Below are 20,339 nucleotides of genomic sequence, written 5' to 3'. Positions count from 1 at the left end.
TCATAACGTTGAAATACCATGTTTTCTGTACCTTTCTTTCAAAATACAAAATAAACACAGTATCCTTCGTAAGGACCATTGTTTTCGACATTTATTCATTACTTTTTGAATAGCAAAAAAATGTATTAATTGTGGTAAATTTTAGTTGGGAGTAAGAACGCATCTTTAAAAGAAAATTATATGTAAACTATAATTATAAATAGTATCTAGTTTCAAAAATAAGTTTTGAAAAAGTGCTACAAAGATTTTGTACAAAATGTGACCGGAAGTGTTTCTTTTTCTCTCTCTCAAAAAATCAGTATTTTGACTGCACGAAATATAATCTTTATATTACTTATACCATCAAGTAAGCTGTCATGGTATCCATCTAGGAGCCAGACAACATTATCATCTTTAGTGACTGTTGAAAAAATATAACACTAAGCAGTCATATTTTAAAGCTTTATTTTTTCCAAAATCAGCCAAATATTTTAACAACCAGTTGAAAGACATTTAACAAAATAACCTGCGACTTGCAAACAAATAGTCATACAAATTGTATTGGAGAATAGCAACATTTGATGTAAATACTGTAACGGTACACCATAATTAAATGTATGTAAACTCCTACATCTGAAGCAGAAAACACTGGGTAAATAGCTATCACTACATGTAACAAGTACCCTTACAAAATGCTCCGCAGAAGACCCAGGCATAATTCAATCTGTGAAAATGGACATTTAGTATGAAAAATTATCTGAATACAAAAAATTAAACGAAAAATTAAAATGAGAAATCTGGCAAATACATGTATATACAAACATCGTCTACCTTGAACTAAAGTAAAACAACATACTCAACATTGATAAAAAATTAACAGTTTGTGTAACATAAAACAAGTGTGCAAATAAACTGGGTTAAAAAAAAACTATAGCCTAGATACTAAAACTGATGAACCTTTTGACAGTATAAAATAAATCATTCTGTTAAACAATATTACATGTATACAAGTACCTCTACAAAACATATATATTCTCCAAATGGAAAGTTTCCATTTCAAAAAAACATTTATAATGGAATGGAGTACAAACGATTTCAAAGATTTAGCAACTAAGCAAAACCAGATCAAGCAAGATTCGTAAAACAATCAATAAAACATACCAACATGACTGCAAAATTAATTGCTTTTCATCTTACTGCCCTTCCATCATATATATCTAAGCACATATGGGGAGATTCATATTGATTGTACATTTTTATATTTTCTATAATGTACAATTGAAATAATTTTGTATTAATTAGGAAGACATTTAAAATTTCATGAATGTACATGTACAAATAGTTACGCTGCTCATATTAAATAAGCGTGTACATATTAAATATTGCTGAAACTGCCTAGATAAATACATAGAACGTAGCACTATCCTACATGTGTAATCAACTGCTAAATTTCACCAATGGACTGAGTCCCTAGAACTTAGGATTTTATAAGAAAGCACCAGATATTTGATATTGTAATAGCAAGCACATTTTATAAAACAGTTACTCAATTAAAACATAGTTCAATTTTGGCACTAAATCAATTTCATACTATATTCTTTATCATGTAAAGAATTAAAACATCATCAAGTTTTTATGGTATTAAAATAAAACTTCAAATTCTTTGCATTTTCTATAATTTTGTTTAAGCTGTAAAAATATATACAAAATCTATCAATTGGTATCAGTTTCACATTAATGGTAATATGAAGACAATGGGCGGATTGTTCAGAACTTCTATGTTAGTTAACAACATGATAATCAAGATAATTGTTAACTTTTAAACATGAATTATTCACTGAAAAAATTTGTCTCTTATCTTATTAGAAATACTGTCGGTCACAAGTGGATCACTGAAACTTCCAGAGAACCAGTTGAAAGTTAACTATGATGAAGTTAACGACATTGTTTACTTTCACAAAATTTGGAACCATTAGCCCATTGAATGTTATTGCTTCAGTTTTTGAAAGGTATCAGGCAAACAACATGCATAATGTTATACCCGGTACATTTCAAATACATTTCCGGGTGATATCTGGAACCCTTAAGCGAACAATTTCTTTTTTTTGACTGTGCATACAGTACGTGATATCCAGTCTCATTTTGATGTTTTACTAACAAGAGATCTAACCCTCTCTTGTTACTGTTTTACTAATCTAGGACTATTCTATATTTCACTGAGCACTTATCACTTGCTTCTACAAGATATCTAACACTTTTGTGTACTTGACAAAACACTGATCACTTGCTTCTACTAGAAATCAAGAAGAGTTTTTTTATCAGTTATCATGTCGTAACTCCCTTTGCAGTCTGTGTCAGCCACAGTGGACTATGCTTTAGGTTGAATCTCTTCTAAAAATCAAGGAGATTTTTTATATCTGTGATCCTGTTTTGGCGTCGCTCCTCTGCAGTCTGTTTCTGCCCAAAGGCTCCCTGCATAAGACGGCGCTTTTTCTCTTGCATGTCAAGCATCTTCTCTTCAACAGAGTCTTCTACGATGTACTAGAAACATACAATTGTTATATAAATCATGTTATGTGATTGGTTACACAAATTTGTGCTGTCAAAGTAATATTGGGCTCTAAGTTTCATTTTAATTTGCTAAATGGTTATAAAAAGTATGAGCAACAACAAAGTGATTGCATAACGATGACAGGTGAGAGTGGTCTAGTGGTATAGGTGCCCGCCTCTCACCCTAGAGCTTGTGGGTTTGATCCCCACAAGGTGTACTTTCTCATGTATCACAACAAGTACAGGTGTACTGGTTTATACCCAGGCAGCTGACTTAAAGGGATTCATATCACCTCTCGGCTGTCTTCACAATAAAGCTAAAATAACTCAGTATACACCAACAGCTAGGACAACAACCACTAGCCTGCCACTAGCAAGCACAACAGCAAGGCTATGACATTTTTCTTTTTCTTGGAAAATCCAACAAGCTCACAAACAAATGAGATACCTTGGTGATGATGACATCCTTAGTCTGTCCAAGGCGGTGACAGCGGTCGAAACACTGCTCCTCACATGCAGGGTTCCATGCCTGCAAATGGTAAGCAAATCTGGAGATGTTTTAATTTGGTAAGGTACTTTTTTTTGCGATTTTCTTATTTTGGCCAATTTTGCATGGTCTGAAATTCCCAATGGCATTGGGAATTTCAGACCATGCAAAATTGGCCAAAATAAGAAAATCGCAAAAATTATGGCATAACCTTATAATCGGCAAAACATGAACCGATCAATTCCAAAACTACTTTATATTAAATCCTCATAAAATTTAACAAATCTACAGTATATCAATAAAGACTGTTCAGAGAAATAAAACAGCATTTCTTCATAATGAAGAACTTAATTAAAATGTATCGAACTGTACTTTCATTAAAGTAATGTTCTTTGATTTGGCTTTATATGCATTGGCAAGGTGTTTAGAAAAGTTCAAAGTATATCATACATCAGCAGGGTGTACACTTGCATAATGTACATCGCCAATCTGTACAGTTTCAGCATTATATTCAAAAGTGTTTACAATAGTAATATGAAAACTACCTTTCAGAACTTACAACCTCATCTGATAGTTCACAGGCATATAAATCAACCTACCAATAAGAGTCAATAACAAGTTACGTACAGGATCTAAAAGAAAGAGCCTAGATGCTGCTGTGAGGTTGATCCCCACTCCTCCAGCCTTCAGTGACAGCAGCATGACTGTCGGGGCTCTGGGCCCGGGCTCTGAGAACTCCTCAATCGCCCTTGTCCTGACTTTCTGGTTCATCGTCCCGTCTAGCCTCACAAATTTGATCCCATTAGCACTGAGCGGGTGCTCTATGACTGTTAGGAGGCTGGTGAACTGGGACACAACGACACTTCTGGTTCCTGGCTCCTCTGTACGCAGTTTTAGCAAGGTGTTCATGAGAGCATCAACCTGTGGAGAAGAAGGCATTATCTCAATTATATTTCCAATTAGATCAGAGGTATTTCTTACTGAAAAATGGCCTTATTTTTACAGTTGAAATTCAACGAAAAATATTCTACAGAGGATTTATCTCTCACCCAGTCAGTTCACCATGTCCTCAATAAGAACCCACTTTGAGCCCTGAGTTCAAAATTCAATCAGTAACTGGTATATATATATAAACACACAAGGAATAAGCTATCAATTACAATATTCTTTGACAAGATAACTTCCCTAATGATTAATTATTTCCATTCCTGTGTCACAGACCTTAGCACTAGACTTCCATGTGTCTGCCTGTATGGACATGGCCTTTTCTCCCTCCACAGGCTGAATCTCCTCCGGCGGCACCTCCAAGAGTTTGTCTGTGGAAATGTCTCCTCGACACAATGGGCACCGCGCTACAGGCTGTAGAGAAAGGTATAAATTAACTGGGATGAATGAATAGGAATGGATCAAATAAATGACCCTAAAGCTGGTCTCTTATTGGCCTTGCATCAAATACGTGTAGTCACTGGTAATGCATGCACAAAGATTCATGTTAATATCTTGAACAATTTTTAAGTAATGACCAAAGTTAAAGCTATTTAGGGACTTCACCAAAAAGGATGGAAACAAATATGTTCTTAGTGACATTAGATATTGAAGAATTTAGAACTTTCAATTCTGCTTTTACCATCTCAGATGGGATTGTTCAGTGCTGCAAGAAAGCTGCCAGAGGAAAAGCTCATCATAAACTATCAGAACGATGAATTAACAACTCCCAAGCCTATGGGTAATCCATAACTGTATTATTTTTAAGAGGATCCAAATGCAAACCTTAATTGCCTCCTTCAACATTCATGATGACTGACTCTATACCATTTACTTTTTTGTGAATATTCACTAACAGGCCTTTTTCTAAACATTTAAACAAGTATTTGCTCTTGAACTTGGAAAATCATTAAGTTGGAAATGGTAATTCCACTTGTAACTTGTTTTATATGAGAAACACTGCATGACATGCTTTGTAATACATAGAAAAGGGACAAATAAATCATGATATGGATTTATACAAAACAAGATAAATATACAACTTAAGGCCAGCTTACTTTCTCATTCCTGATGACTGACTCTATACATGGTCTACAGTACACGTGGGCACAGCATGTAATGACAGGGGCAGAGAGGGAGTCCAGACAGACAGGGCACTCTTCATCCGTTCCTGAGCGGAGAACCTCCACCAGTGTACCAATCAGCTTCTCACGCAGGGCATCGCTTAACACCCCACCATTGGTCTCTAGCTCACCTGATGTTAAATATAAGACAAACTGATGTAATCAACAATTTAAATTATGATGGCCATCATTCAACTATTCAGATGACCAATAAAAGGGTTTATATTTTGGCAATAAATAGAGCAATAGAATAATCCAATGGGATATGTTGATAAGCTCTGACAAGCAACCTCAGACCAAGTTACAAATACCAGCGAGAGCGAGGGCCCGTTAAATGTCATGTTAAATAAATTAGAATGATTTTCGAGAAGATGAAAGGTAATAAAAATGTATGTCAAGTGTAAAACACATCAGACAGCATATTGCATATTCTATATAAGATTATATTTAGAGTTTGCATATACAATGCAGGCATAAAGTTTTGTTTCTTTTTTTCTTTTTTGAGGTCGGGGCCTTCCCCATGGGCCCTTACAACATTCATCAAGTTTTGTTTCCAATATTGATTTAAGACCGACGTGTACATCAATTGACACTGGCCTAATCATGTCAGCAACCATCATTTGATTTGACTGGATAATTGTTAAAATTTATAAACTATTGAATAATGCACTGAATAAATGTATAATATTACGGTTAATATCAAACCCCTCCATCCCAAGCAAGCCTTACTGAGTGTGTCTTTAATGGCGTCTGCAGCCCTGGACACGAGGAATGGGTGGCAGCACAGCTGTCTCAGTCTTAACAAGATAGCAAGAACGTCACCATAGTGATGCAACAGGCTTCCTTGCTTGAAGTACCTGAAAATATCAGTGAATACACTTTACATGTCAACCACCCTTTTTGGATTAAAATTTAATGTATTTGCCGATTTGGTACCATCTGGTGTCTAGCATCTTTAATTTAATCATTAAATTAAAGATGCTAGACACCAGATGGTACCAAATCGGCAAATTCATTATTTCCTAAAAAAAAAAAGCCTAGAATTGTCAATATCAGCTAGTGTGAGGCCAATAATATATCACTTTACATTTACCACTGTCTCAGCTGAGTTTACCCATTCAAATATAGTGAATAATGGTTTCCCAGCTTATAGTGTGTATATTTAGCATGTGATTTGTACAGATTCATATACCTACACAATTTTAAATTTACTGGTATTTATGTGATAGACAACCACAGTAAATTTCGAATATGAAACATACGCAAAAACTGTGAAAGATACATGTAAAGTAAGCGATGTGATATATCAGTAAGTACCTGAAGAGTATCTTGTGTCTAGTACCTTTAAGGATTGCTTTTGTATTTGACCATTTTGAGTTTTTTACCCCTCATGTCTTAGCGAGTGTTCACCAACAAACATTAAACCATGCAATTGGTTGTAAGCATCTTTTGAAATGGAAATGATAATTATCATACCCTGCTTCATAGAATTATGATCTATTCTATCAATACTTTTGCAACATGTTGTTTGTATTTTTGTTAAGATAATTGCATATATTTATATCATCCAAAGATATCAACCTCCATTAAAAATAATTGTGTTTCTTTATCCATCATATAAACAAATACAATGAAATAATCTGCAAGGGGAGGCCTTACTTGCTGACGATAAGTTTTCCGTCTTTCTGCATAGCATTGTACACATTTCTCTCCTCATGGGACAGGGTCACATGCTCAATGCACACCTGACGGCCCGGCAGCTTAACCAGGGGTTTTCCGTTGTACATCTGGGTCTTTGTACGCCGCATGGCCAGGTGACCCATCAGGTGCTGCACTCGCCTGCAGAAAACAGGAGCAGAAAATTAACAAGACCATCGCATGCTAATACCAATGCTTGTCGTGCATGTCAGTCAATAATAAGCAAAAATTTAACAAATGTTTACAGGACTTGCCACACATGTGCATATTTTCAATGTGAGCCAAGTGTCATTGTTTATAGTATTTGATTTATGACCACAGTTAAAGTTCTTGCATGGCGACACCTAGGCTTTAGGGTATGAACAAGTAAATTTTTTAGACCGGAGTACCTTGAGCGTCAAATACCCAAGGTATACCGGTATATTACACGATGCAGAATAAACATAACTTAAAATCGTAAAATACACTGCTTGTTCCCTAATTTAAAGCACCTTTGAAGTAGCCAAGTCATCTCAGACAAAACCGTATCGTTTTGTAGTTTTAGTATCGACTGTCAAATGAAAAGATGTAATGCAATCTTTGTTCATGTGAGCTAGGTCACAAAGGTAGGGAAGCGTTGTGAATAAAAAAGCCAATGAAAAAGAATCACCCCTTTCATTCCCTTCAGCAGCAGGCGACAAGGCTAACATAAAAAAAACACTAAAACACACAAAACGTTATATGGTGTTGCTGTATTGGTCAGGTAATGTTACAAAAATTGCACCTAGTAACCCACCAAAACCCACCCATGCCCCATAAGACTATGACAATAAATTGATTCCTTTCTTCTCAAAAACAGGCAAGCTTACTTTCATTCAAAAAGGTGCATGTATGACATTGGTTTAATGCTTTTTCTATATAAATCGGATTGTTCTTTTTTTACCTTTTATTTTTAAAGTTTGATTTGCGGCCTACAGACCTATCAAAACTTACTTAAGTGCACTGGAGTCGCCCCTCTCTAGGGGTCGTTCAATAGTCCTACGCCACCACTGCTGGTCTGTGAAGGGATTCACCTGCAGGAAGTTGATCAGGGACCACAGATCCTTCATAGAATTCTGGATTGGCGTTCCTTAAAAAACAAGAAGCAGGTAATTGAGTATGCTCGTCATTTTATTTAGACTATGGCATAAATGTATATAATTGTCTGACCCGCCATGATATTATTTTAAAGATAACTGCTTGCTGATAACTAACATGTAAAATAAAAGACAGAAACAATTATAGACTAAGTTATTGCACTTTGTATTTTTTTTTTTACAGAAATTGGACGTGAACCTATCCATTTTGAAATCTTTCAAATTAAAAAATATCTTGTATGTAATATTACAATAATAATTATATTTTCAATATAATTTTTTATATATTCTTACCCTACAACCCTTTCTAATAATAGCAATTAATACCGGGCCATAAGACGGGCCTAATATGATGTAATTGTACAAATGGTACCTCAAGTCTCACCAAGTAGCCTCAAAAGGGTCTGACAATAATGCTTTACCTTAAATCTAAATGATATTTTTTTATTTTCATCTTTTTCAGAACAATGTCACCCCATGCGCTCAATAACAAATAACATTGAGTACATAAAGTAAATCTGGGTACCAGTTAGAATCCACCTCCTCTCTGCCTGAAGGTCAATGATGGCCTTTGTCTGTAAGGCAGCGGGATTCTTGATGCTGTGGCCCTCATCCAGTACAATACGCAGCCAACGTACCCTCCGTAGGGGAGCACCCACTTTCTTACCCTCGTGACGCTGTAATAACAGGTGCCGGACGAAGAGATATTAACATGTGAACATTATTACTCTACTGTTATCATTTTTATTCATCATAAATTTTTAATAAATGTTTCAATCAAGGAATTCACATAATAAACACGTTGCTTACAGGATATGCACAAGTGAACTACTTTAATTTTCAAGACTTTATTCCTTACAACTCTTTCTGGGCAACTAGCACACACATGTGTATTACCCTAAAGTCCGCAGCGACGGTGGAGTAAGTGGTGATGACAACATCCTGGTTCTCTAACAGATGGACGTCACTGGTGCGGCCGCTCCCGTAGTACAGGTAGATGCTGAGGTGGACACGGGGGTCAACATGGTTCTCCAACTGGTCCTGAGTACATATACATAAACGCACTCAGAACACCTGATTGCATTGATTTCCATGTATTTTAATTTGGTAAAAGGGTAAAAGCATGTTGTATGTTCACTATCTTTCCTCTCTGTTTAGAGATGGAATCAGTTGAAAAAGGCAAAGAAGAAGAGAACACCATTTCTTTCTGTACTTTTATCTGAAAAACAAATTGGCCCACCAAAGTTTAGACACTATTCAATTTGTATGTTTCTAAAAATTGTTTAGATCATGATTATCAATATTTGTTCTTATGTAAGAAATGTCTTTAACATTTCCCTTTTGTTGTTATAAAAGTGTGGAAAACCAAATTAGCCAAACATGTGAAGAGTTTAGAATTGTTACTCTAAAAGGGGTTAGAATACACGATAAATTGCATTAATTTACCTTCTGCTTTTCATTTGGGTTGGGAAAATAGGCACAGGCAATCTTTTGCTTTATTAAAGCTTTTAATACACAAAACAAAAATTATAAAACAAGTTGTTGTCCAAATATCTCAACGTGCTTCATTCGAAATAATGCCATATTCACAATTAGACAAAGACAACTTGACCCTACAAAAGAAAAAAAAAATGTCAGAAAGCGTCAGGGGTTTTAATGGGATTTGAACCCACAAAGATTTTTTTGGCATGCTTTTATTTATTTTTATTGAAGTAACCCCTCAACCACGCTGACACAATCATTACAAGATCGGTAGTATTGGATTTAAACCTGTATAAAATTTCTACAATATTTTAGCGCTGTATACAGACCTACTTGTTGACTTCAAGCCACATTTCACTGAACAGCTTTAATCGTTTAACAAATATAACTATACAGATATTGATTTAATTAACAAGTTTATCATTTTGGAAATTTAACCTTAATAAGTATAATCAAACTGACACAACAAGCCCTATTTATTTCTATTATCTCTGCAAAGTTTTAATAATCTCATTCATACTAATAATTAATCCTCAATTAAAGTAGTTAAACACTCATAAGCTACATAAAAAAACACTTAAAAAAATGAACAAAGTTGATAGAAATTATAAAAAAGCAAAGCAAAAAAATTAGATTAAAAAAATGTCAGTTTGCGTCAGAGGCTGACATGGGAATTGAACCCACAAAATTTTCCTTTGAGAAATTTGCGAAGTAACCTCTCGACTATGCTGACACAAGTATTTCTTCAGTGATTATACAGGTCTTATAGAGTAATGGGTAAAATCATTCATGGAAACCTCTAATAGAAAATAGCCTCTGATTGGTTTACTAAAGGAACCAAGCTCAAGTGGATATCTAAGTACTGTATAAGTTTGATTAAGATACAAAACTTGGGACTTTATCGCGATCACAAGCAATTTTTTATGATGCAGGACACCAGGCCATTGTGTTAACGGCCAGTAGAACTAAAAAAATGAAATTGATAGAAATCTAGTAAGAAAGCAAAAAAAAGTAAAAAGTAAATATAAAAAATGTCAGTTTGCATCAGAGGCTGACATGGGAATTGAACCCACAGAATTTTCCCCTAAGAAATTGCGAAGTAATCTCTCGACTATGCTGACACAAGTATTTCATCATTGATAATAAAGGTTTTATTAAATAAAAGGTAAAATCCTACATGAAAACCTTCAATAGATAATAGTATCTTAACGATTTAATCTTTTTACAATGTCATCTTCATGATAAAGATAAAATCCTCCAGGTGACAATTTATGACAAGGTATAACTAAGATGATGTAATTACGTCACTTTTACCAATCTCTGTTTTATTTTCATTTAAAATATTTGTTTGCTCTTTATTCATAATTCTTAATTTAAAAATGTGTATTAAACAAAATAGTGCATATAGTGCCTGTTGACCACTTTCCCAGTAGTTTTTTTCAGTTTGTTTTTTTTCCTCCAAGTTCTTTCTTTTTCAATTTTTCTTCTTTTACTTACAAGATATATACACATATATATTTATTTGGTTGGAATTGACCCTCACCATACAGCAATGTTGTATTTCAGTGCTCACTGCTGAGCTGTTTTTTACAATCTCATGGAAAATCAAATCAGAAAATCGTTAAAAAAAATGTTTAAAGTCAATAAATCAGAGAAACTATCGATTGTAAAAGCTAACAAAAAACAAACTTAATTGAAAACAAGAGCTGTCACAGTATGTGACGAATGCCCCCGAATGTGACATTGACCTACGAACAAGGTCAGTACATGAAAAGTTGATCTTGCCTTTACGTGTCAATTACGTGAGGTAGGGACATGGGTCTTGCACACGACACGTCGTCTTCGTATGTGGAACGCATGTAGCAAGTTATTTTAAAATCTGTCCATACAAGAGAAAGTTACAGCCCGGACATGACAACCTATACTCTATGTCCTTATATGCGGCACTCCATTGTGAATAAACACTATGTGTGACCTTGACCTTTGAGGCAGGGACACGGGTCTTGCATGTGACACGTCATCTTGGTATGTGGAACACATGTGGCAAGTTATTTTAAAATCTGTCCATACAAGAGAAAGTTACAGCCTGGACACGACAACCTATACTCTATGTCCTTATATGCAGCACTCCATTGTAAATAAACACTAAGTGTGACCTTGACCTTTGAGGTACGGACACGGGTCTTGCACGCCACACGTCGTCTTGGTATGTGGAACACATGTGGGAAGTTATTCTAAAATTTTAAAATCTGTCCATACAAGGGAAATTTACAGCCCGGACACAACAACCTATACTCTATGTCCTTATATGCAGCACGCTATTGTGAATAAACACTAAGTGTGACCTTGACCTTTGAGGTATGGACACAGGTTTTGCACGCGACACGTCGTCTTGGTATGTGGAACACATTTGGCAAGTTATTTTAAAATCTGTCCATACAAGAGAAAGTTACAGCCCAGACACGACAACCTATACTCTATGTCCTTATATGCAGCACTCCATTGTGAATAAACACTAAGCGTGACTTTGACCTTTAAGGTAGGGACAAGGGTCTTGCATGCGACACGTCGTCTTGGTATGTGGAACACATGTGGCAAGTTATTTTAAAATCTGTCCATACAAGAGAAAGTTACAGCCCGGACACGACAACCTATACTCTATGTCCTTATATGCAGCACTCCATTGTAAATAAACACTAAGTGTGACCTTGACCTTTGAGGTACGGACACGGGTCTTGCACGCCACACGTCGTCTTGGTATGTGGAACACATGTGGCAAGTTATTTGAAAATCTGTCCATACAAAGGAAAGTTACAGCCCGGACACGACAACCTATACTCTATGTCCTTATATGCAGCACTCCATTGTGAATAAACACTAAGTGTGACCTTGACCTTTGAGGTAGGGACACGGGTCTTGCACGCCACACGTCGTCTTGGTATGTGGAACACATGTGGCAAGTTATTTTAAAATCTGTCCATACAAGAGAAAGTTACAGCCCGGACACGACAACCTATACTCTATGTCCTTATATGCAGCACTCCATTGTGAATAAACACTAAGTGTGACCTTGACCTTTGAGGTAGGGACATGGGTCTTGCACACGACACGTCGTCTTGGTATGTGGAACACATGTGGCAAGTTATTTGAAAATCTGTCCATACAAGAGAAAGTTACAGCCTGGACACGACAACCTATACTCTATGTCCTTATATGCAGCACTCCATTGTGAATAAACACTAAGTGTGACCTTGACCTTTGAGGTAGGGACACGAGTCTTGCACGCGACACGTCGTCTTGGTATGTGGAACACATGTGGCAAGTTATTTGAAAATCTGTCCATACAAGAGAAAGTTACAGCCCGGACACGACAACCTATACTCTATGTCCTTATATGCAGCACTCCATTGTGAATAAACACTATGTGTGACCTTGACCTTTGAGGTAGGGACACGGGTCTTGAACGCGACACGTTGTCTTGGTATGTGGTACACATGTGGCAAGTTATTTTAAAATCTGTCCATACAAGAGAAAGTTACAGCCCGGATACGACAACCTATACTCTATGTCCTTATATGCAGCACTCCATTGTGAATAAACACTAAGTGTGACCTTGACCTTTGAGGTAGGGACACGAGTCTTGCACGCCACACGTCATCTTGGTATGTGGAACACATGTGGCAAGTTATTTCAAAATCTGTCCATAAAAGGGAAAGTTACAGAGCCGGACGGACGGACGGACGGTGCGATTTTAATATGCCCACCTTCGGGGGCATAAAAATGTTAGTTTGCGTTGGAGGTTTCACGGGAATGGAACCCGCAAGAATTAAACAATATTAATTTTTGAATCCATTCAAGCGAAGTAACCTCACGACTATGCTGACACAGGTGATGATAATTTTGGTTATTATATACTTACGAGCTAGAATAGTTAGATCAATGTCCCATATCTAGACTATATTTAGTGCAACCTCAACAAATCGGAAAAAATTAAACCTACTTAATTTCTGTTTAAATCAATAAATTAAAAGGTATAATGTTTTTTTAAGGCTAAACAATTGAAGAAAGAACAAACAAAATTGGCAAAAATGTCAGTTTGCGTCAGAGGTTTTCACGGGAATTGAACCCGCATTAAACCAAGTGAAAGTCAGTTTTTGATACCAATTCAAACGAAGTAACCTCTTGACTACGCTGACATAGGTATTTCAATATTGATATTATTGGATTTATACTTCAAGCTTTAAAGCAGCGGATAAAAATAGTCAGACCATGAACTATATTTAGGTTATACTTTCGTGGCTCATTATACAATATTTCCCATTTATTTAATTATTTATATACTTTGCCAATATTTCAAGCAGACTCCATTTTTTTTCAATCATTGCTGTCTTAAATTTCCAAAATGATTTTGAATCTGTTTGAATTTTAATAATGAATTTATTACTTATTAATAAAATGTGTAATAAACATAATAGTGCATATGATAAGTAACCCCTTGACTAAGCTGGCACAGCTACGAAACGCTGGATAATATTGGCTTTATACTCAACAGCAAGCATCCTTAGTTGCCACAGTATTATGTGATCACAAGTTATATTTAGATAACAAAATATTTAAATCTCGTAGTATTATTTGTACCCCTGTGTTATTTTCTCATTACATGTAGAATAGTTCAAATCTAAACTAATTCTTCTAAAAAGAAATTAAACTATTAATTTTATGAATTTATTCTAAACAAGAGTCCAGCCACAGTCTGCTTGAAGCTTGTAGCCATTGCCTGTTGACCATTTCCTTAGTGTAATTTTTTCAATTTTTTTTCTGCCATGTTATTTTTTTTTATTTATTTGTTCTTCTTTTACTTACAAGATATACATATTTGGTTGGCAATCGACCCTTACCATGCTGCAATGTTGTAAATGTAGTTCAGTGCTCACTGCTGAGTTGTTTTGGACAATCTCATGGAAAATCAAATAAGAAAATCATTAAATCTTTTTTATGTTTAAATCAATAAATCAAAGGAATTATGGATTGTAAAAGCTAACAAAAAAAACAAAAAAAAACTTAATTGACAAAAATGCCAGTTTGCTTCAGAGGTTTCACGGGAATGGAACCCGCAAGAATTAAGTCGCAATTAATTTTTTAATCCATTCAAACGAAGTAACCTCATGACTATGCTGACACAGGTGATGAAAACTTTGGTTATTATATACTTACGAGCTAGAATACTTACATCAATGTCCCATATCTAGACTATATTTAGTGCAACCTCAACAAATGAACAATGAATTAAAACCTACTTAATATCTGTTAAATCAATAAATTAAAAGCTATAATGCTTTTTTAAGGCTAAACAACTGAAGAAAAAACAAACAAAATTGGCAAAAATGTCAGTTTGCGTCAGAGGTTTTCACGGGATTCGAACCCGCATAAGACTAAGTGACAGTTAGTTTTTGATACCATTCAAACGAAGTAACCTCTTGACTACGCTGACACAGGTATTTCAGTGTTGATATTATTGGTTTTATACTACAAGATAAGCAGCAGATAAAAAAAGTCAGAGCATAGACTATATTTAGTTTATACTTCTGTAGCTATATACCACAGAATATACAATATTTCCCATTTATTTAATTATATAAAATTATCTACTTTGCCAAATATTTCAAGCAGACAACATTTTAGTACATCATTGCATTCTTGTTTTTCAAAAATTATAAAGAATCTGTTCGAATCCAATAATGAAATTATTTGTAATGCAATGGTTTCTGATTAATTTTAATTTGTTCAGTGCATAAATCCAGAGACAGTCAGAAATGAGACTAGCAGCCGTCGCTGACCACTGCCCCAGTGTGGTTTAATCACAGAGATCATGACCACTATTCATCATGTGTCTATGGACAAAAGTCCACAGGTAAGTAATGAAACCTACCGTTGACAATCTTCCTTTAGAAAATTGTACATTATGTACATATTTAGTTCAACATCAAATCTTTACTAATTTAATCAAAATTAATAGTCGTCTTATGTCATCAGTATCATTTGGGATTATAATCACTAATTGTTTTAAAAAATGCTAAAATCATTAAAATATTAACTCCCTTACAGATCTTGAACAATTTCCCTTTTTATAGTAATAGTTGCATCCCTTGATTTACGACAACTTATAGTAGTTGCTTCCCTTGAATCATAGTACCATATTTTCCTACACTCTACTATTCAAATATTTAAAGATATATGACATCATACATGATAGATTATGCTAGCATAAAATTAATTATAAATCCCAAGATTTTGGGTCTTCCTTCGAGATGAATCATATCAATATGCCACCTGAACCAAGGCATTGTGCAGAGCCTGGCTGGCTGGCCTCCATTTAGCTGGAATTAGTTAGCTCAATTTTCTCTCTTCTGATTTGGGTCATAATTAAGGTGTCATTCATCTTTGCTATACAAACAATCTTTTAGTACTAAAATATTCTCTTCTGTGTTTAAATCTCATCCTGTATGACAGTTAAACTTGCGTTTCCAAATTCCACCTAACACAGCACAGGGGATGCAGTGGGTTCAGCCCATACCAGAAATGCAGCCAAATGGCGCATGCAGATCTTATTACTTTCAATCAACCAAGGTGTAGATTTGTAATACATTTTAATTTGAGAATTGAAAATGCTGCATCAAAGTTTTATATTTCACTTTTGTTTATTCTCTTTTTAAACGAAATCAAACCATGTCGTGCAAAGAAGTCCCAAGTAACATCCGCTAAAAAGGCGCCTTCTTGAGACCTCTCCAGTGAAAAATGTACTGGTTTTTAATCATAAAGTCCAATTTTATAATATACGCTAAATCCATGAGAAAAATACCAATACCAACACATACAAGCCAGTTGCTGAGAACCGACAAAGGGCAGACAATCAGCGTACATCTAGGTCCCAAAGTTAGGGTTCTACCAGTGACCTCCCCTACTTTCTGAATACCTGAAAATGTCATAATAGAGAGGTTGCGAAACACTAGCTGTAATTTTAAGTGTAGCTCATTTAAGTACAAGTTGCAGTTGGTTTATAATGTATAAAGTTGTAGGTAAAATTTCTCTTTCTATATCAATAAATATTTGTAGGCTCACCTACTAACGCATAAAACGTTTTCCTCATGATTTTGCCGATGTCATTACTGTTCATCTTGCACGCCTACTCTTACCCAGATGACATAGCTAATTAACTTTACATATTTCCTGCATATTTGCTACAAGCATTAAACTTGTTCAAAGTACACATACCTGGATATATTAGTCAATTATTTATAAATTTCTGACAATGTTTCATGAGAGGATCTGTTTCCTGTGAAGAAACTAGTAGTGGTGATTTTTTGAGAGGCTAAAAGAATCATGTGTCTTTGGTCAGACTCATTCCCACAAGCTCTTGGTTGAGAGGTGGACAATTTAACCGCAAAACCACAGACCAACTTCTTTGCATCATATGTAAGTTGTGTTTCTATAAACTAATGTTCTGACACATTTTTCTGTTTGAGACGTTCACTTTGATCAAATTTCTAAAACAAGGGAATGATGTCTGAATGTTTGAAACTTCAGGCTTTGTTCAAGTTTCAGTATAAATACACTCAAAAAAAGCTTTGACCCCTCTGTAGCACTTAAAATGTTTAAATATATTTTCTTTTGACTAGAATTTTAAGTAAAAGGACAGAATATTGGGAAAGACTTATTAACAACTTAAATTCCAGAAATCGGTTCCCTGTTAAGAGCACTCATCGTTTTTCTATTAAAGATCATGACCTTTGGCTTTCTTTGTGTGTACCAAGTAAAAGTAATAAATGAAATAAAAGTGTGATGCAGACAAAAAAACAACCTCTTCAGTAAATATTTCGGGCCTTTACTTACTTGGTTTGGTGTAATTAGCATGAACAACAGTCTCCTCCAGTAAACTATTACCTGCCAGATCTGAAAATATAAATTAGTACTACCAGGTATGTCTTCTTGCCATCTTATTTGCATTCTTTGGCTATACTCCCAATGCAAACAAATATTTCAACAATTAATATTTCTCTTGGATGTACCGGTAATGAAATATTATAACGTTCGTTCCTTAGATTATAGAAATATGTTCAACAGATTAACATTTTATATTGCATAGCAATAAACGAGAATACCAAAATCTAGAATACCTTTTTAGTTGATAAAGAGAGGCCAAACTAAACAAACATTTAAGCCAAGGTTGAAGGCCTTGCCACACATATGCCTACTGGCATTGGTTATATATGCACTAAGTTGAGATGAGAATATCTAGAGTTTGAAATAAAGCCAAAACTCAGTTTTTACTTGGCATTGCAGAAATAACATTGTTAACATATAATGACCTTTTCCTTGAAAAGCAAAGCATTTTTCGCAGTATTCAAAATGCCTATGCCTTTTCAATTTCGAAAATACGTGCAAAATCAGGGACATTTAAGTAAGAGAGAAATTTCAAAGAACAACAACCATTTGACCCATTTATAGACAAGTTTATACTTATTTAATGGTGGATGTGGTTTATCACTCAAGCAGTTATATTGATCCTTTTACTATCCTTCCAGGGCTTCCATTAAGAATTTGAAACTGGAAGTATGAACTTCTTGTCCATCAATTTTGGAAATTTTTCACTGAAATGTGGAAGTTTAAGTCTCCAGAATACAATATCTTTTCCCACTATTTTTCAACTAGAATGTTAAATATCAAGTAATTTGCAATTTTAACTTGCCGAATTCAAAGACTAATATTAGTAATAATTCATATTACTTAAAGACTGATTGAAATTGTGACCATAAAATTAAAATTGACACAAGGTTTTGATATTTTGAACTTCCAAGCTTTCTACTTTGGAAGTTTTCTTCAAAATTATGGAAGTTTTTGTACTTCAACGAAATCAAATTTGGAAGTTTTAAGCTATTTCTAGGCATTAATATACTTCCAAACTTCCTTTAGTGGAAGCCCTGATCCTTCCTTTAATGTTCAAGTTTTGTTTACCAATATTTGTTGTGAGCCTGTGTATGGCAGTTAATTAAAAATATATAACTAAAACAAACATGCCAAAACTCTTATATAGAGAAACAAAATTGAATGTAGAATGCTATGTATTTACCATGGGTTTTAATGAGACTGGCAACTGGTAGAAGATCAGGCAACTCGAGGTACTTGCTCTCCCTGTCTGAACACACAGCAAACCACTTAAACAAGGCTTACCTTTTTAAAGCACAATATAAGCAACCACTATCATCATGAACCATGAAATGCACATAAGATCATTATTCAAGACAAAAAAATATTTACCAGGGTTTTCAATGCGATTGGCCAATGGCAAGAGATCCGGTAATTCTGGGCACTCATTTTCCTCTTCTAAACAAACAGCAAACCATTAAAACACAGCCTACCTTTTTAAACACAAAAAGTAACAGCCACCACCATAACTCAATGAAATGAATAAAAAGGAAAAATTCAACAAGTGATACCAACCAAATTGTTCCTTGTGCTTGGCCACTGTTTCGAGATCTGGCAATTCTGAACACTCACTCTCATCGCCTTGACACAACAAAAACATGGGGTTGAATCAACATTTCTTAACCATAATAAGACAACATATGAAACACACAAGTTTGCATGGATGAGGATGCTACATGTGTTTTTTCCTCTAATTTGAAAAAGGGGTCAGCAGCTTTTTGCTTGAGAAAATCATCTTCAATTGAACTAAATTTTGGATTTCCAATTTAGCCTATAAATGAACATGAAGTCTTTAAAATAGAGAAAAAAATAAATTTGATTGATATTGTTTTTGAAAATACACAAACTCTTCCATATGAATGGTTTTGGTCCAAATTTGATGAAATATGTTACTCATTTGTTTTCCAAGGCCAAAAAAATGGTTTGGTTCGTGTTACACCCTTTTAAAAAACCAGGTAGGGTAGGTAGGCTTTATTTACTTTTTTATTTGATTTTTATTAGGCTTTATGTAAGATCATTATTGTCATAATTGGGGAATGGTGTTAAAGTAATCTTCTGTAAAAAGCTTTAAAGGTTTTAAACTACATATTACAACACACAGATTTTTTACCAACTGACTAAAAAAAATGGACGGATCGACACCTACATGTATTTCGTAGGTAGGGTGGGGTAACCTGAACCAAATGTAGTTCTTTTTAAGGCCTAGTTAGTTATTTTGGCAATCATTTTTTCCAGGATTTTTTTTCATTTCAAAGATATCAAATCAGCTTGCTTCAACATCCAATGAAAGAGTCAAAGTTGACAAACCTGTTTTTATTTTTGTGTCAGATTTCTGCTCATTTTCTTTTTTCAAAATCTCAGCAATTTCATCCTTAGAGCTTGTTTCTTCTAAATCCTTCTCTACAGTTTTATCACAACCATTCCCAGTTAAAGCACATTTAGTACAGTCAGTTGCAGTTTTACCATTCAACTCTCTGGCATGAAGTTTCTTATGTGACTGACCTTCCTCATTATTTGTAGCATCTTGCTCAAGGCTCTGTTTCACCACATTATCATAGGAATCCTTGCTTTTATTTGTACAATCTTGTTGGTCTATTTGGGGTTCAGTCACTGTCTTCCTCTTTTTCCCCTTTGCCTTCGAACTCCCAGAAACTGGGGCTTTGCCTTTGTAAGGCTGCCTTGTTCCACTAGCTTTCTCAGCGAGTTTTGCTGCAAGCATTGAAAATAGAAATGAATATGCAGAAAAGCCAATTTTAACAGTGTTTTTGGAGATTAAAAACCAATTAGTGATCGATTAATTATCAAATCACTCATCTCTTTTTCTGATGATGTTGACCTTTGATAGGGATTAGAACAACACTAGTCAACTCTAGATCTTTTTCCTAAACCTTTAGAAAGGTTTTTCTGTTTCTGTTTTTCCGAATTTTACCAAAAGCA

The 20,339-nt window shown here is 34.9% G+C and overlaps 1 protein-coding gene across 1 annotated transcript in view; it reads right to left on the bottom strand.

Moving 5' to 3' along the window:
* Positions 1-460: 460 nt before the first annotated feature.
* The window catches only part of LOC128209510 (helicase-like transcription factor), a 40,265-nt gene continuing 20,386 nt past the window's right edge, over positions 461-20,339 (bottom strand). Inside the window, exons 12-27 of the mRNA XM_052913561.1 lie at positions 19,710-20,111; positions 18,918-18,983; positions 18,735-18,800; positions 18,547-18,612; positions 17,310-17,369; positions 16,295-16,392; positions 8,835-8,978; positions 8,464-8,614; positions 7,795-7,930; positions 6,784-6,963; positions 5,854-5,981; positions 5,059-5,255; positions 4,238-4,375; positions 3,644-3,937; positions 2,978-3,058; positions 461-2,520 (exon numbers count right to left, since the gene is read on the bottom strand). Of these exons, the coding sequence (XP_052769521.1) occupies positions 2,371-2,520; positions 2,978-3,058; positions 3,644-3,937; positions 4,238-4,375; positions 5,059-5,255; positions 5,854-5,981; positions 6,784-6,963; positions 7,795-7,930; positions 8,464-8,614; positions 8,835-8,978; positions 16,295-16,392; positions 17,310-17,369; positions 18,547-18,612; positions 18,735-18,800; positions 18,918-18,983; positions 19,710-20,111 (2,357 nt within the window). The 3' untranslated portion in view covers positions 461-2,370. The remainder of the gene's footprint in view (positions 2,521-2,977; positions 3,059-3,643; positions 3,938-4,237; positions 4,376-5,058; positions 5,256-5,853; positions 5,982-6,783; positions 6,964-7,794; positions 7,931-8,463; positions 8,615-8,834; positions 8,979-16,294; positions 16,393-17,309; positions 17,370-18,546; positions 18,613-18,734; positions 18,801-18,917; positions 18,984-19,709; positions 20,112-20,339) is intronic.

Source organism: Mya arenaria, chromosome 11 (genome assembly GCF_026914265.1).
Source record: "Mya arenaria isolate MELC-2E11 chromosome 11, ASM2691426v1".
Classification (NCBI taxonomy): Eukaryota; Metazoa; Mollusca; class Bivalvia; order Myida; family Myidae; genus Mya; species Mya arenaria.
This window is presented reverse-complemented; position numbering and strand designations above follow the sequence as displayed.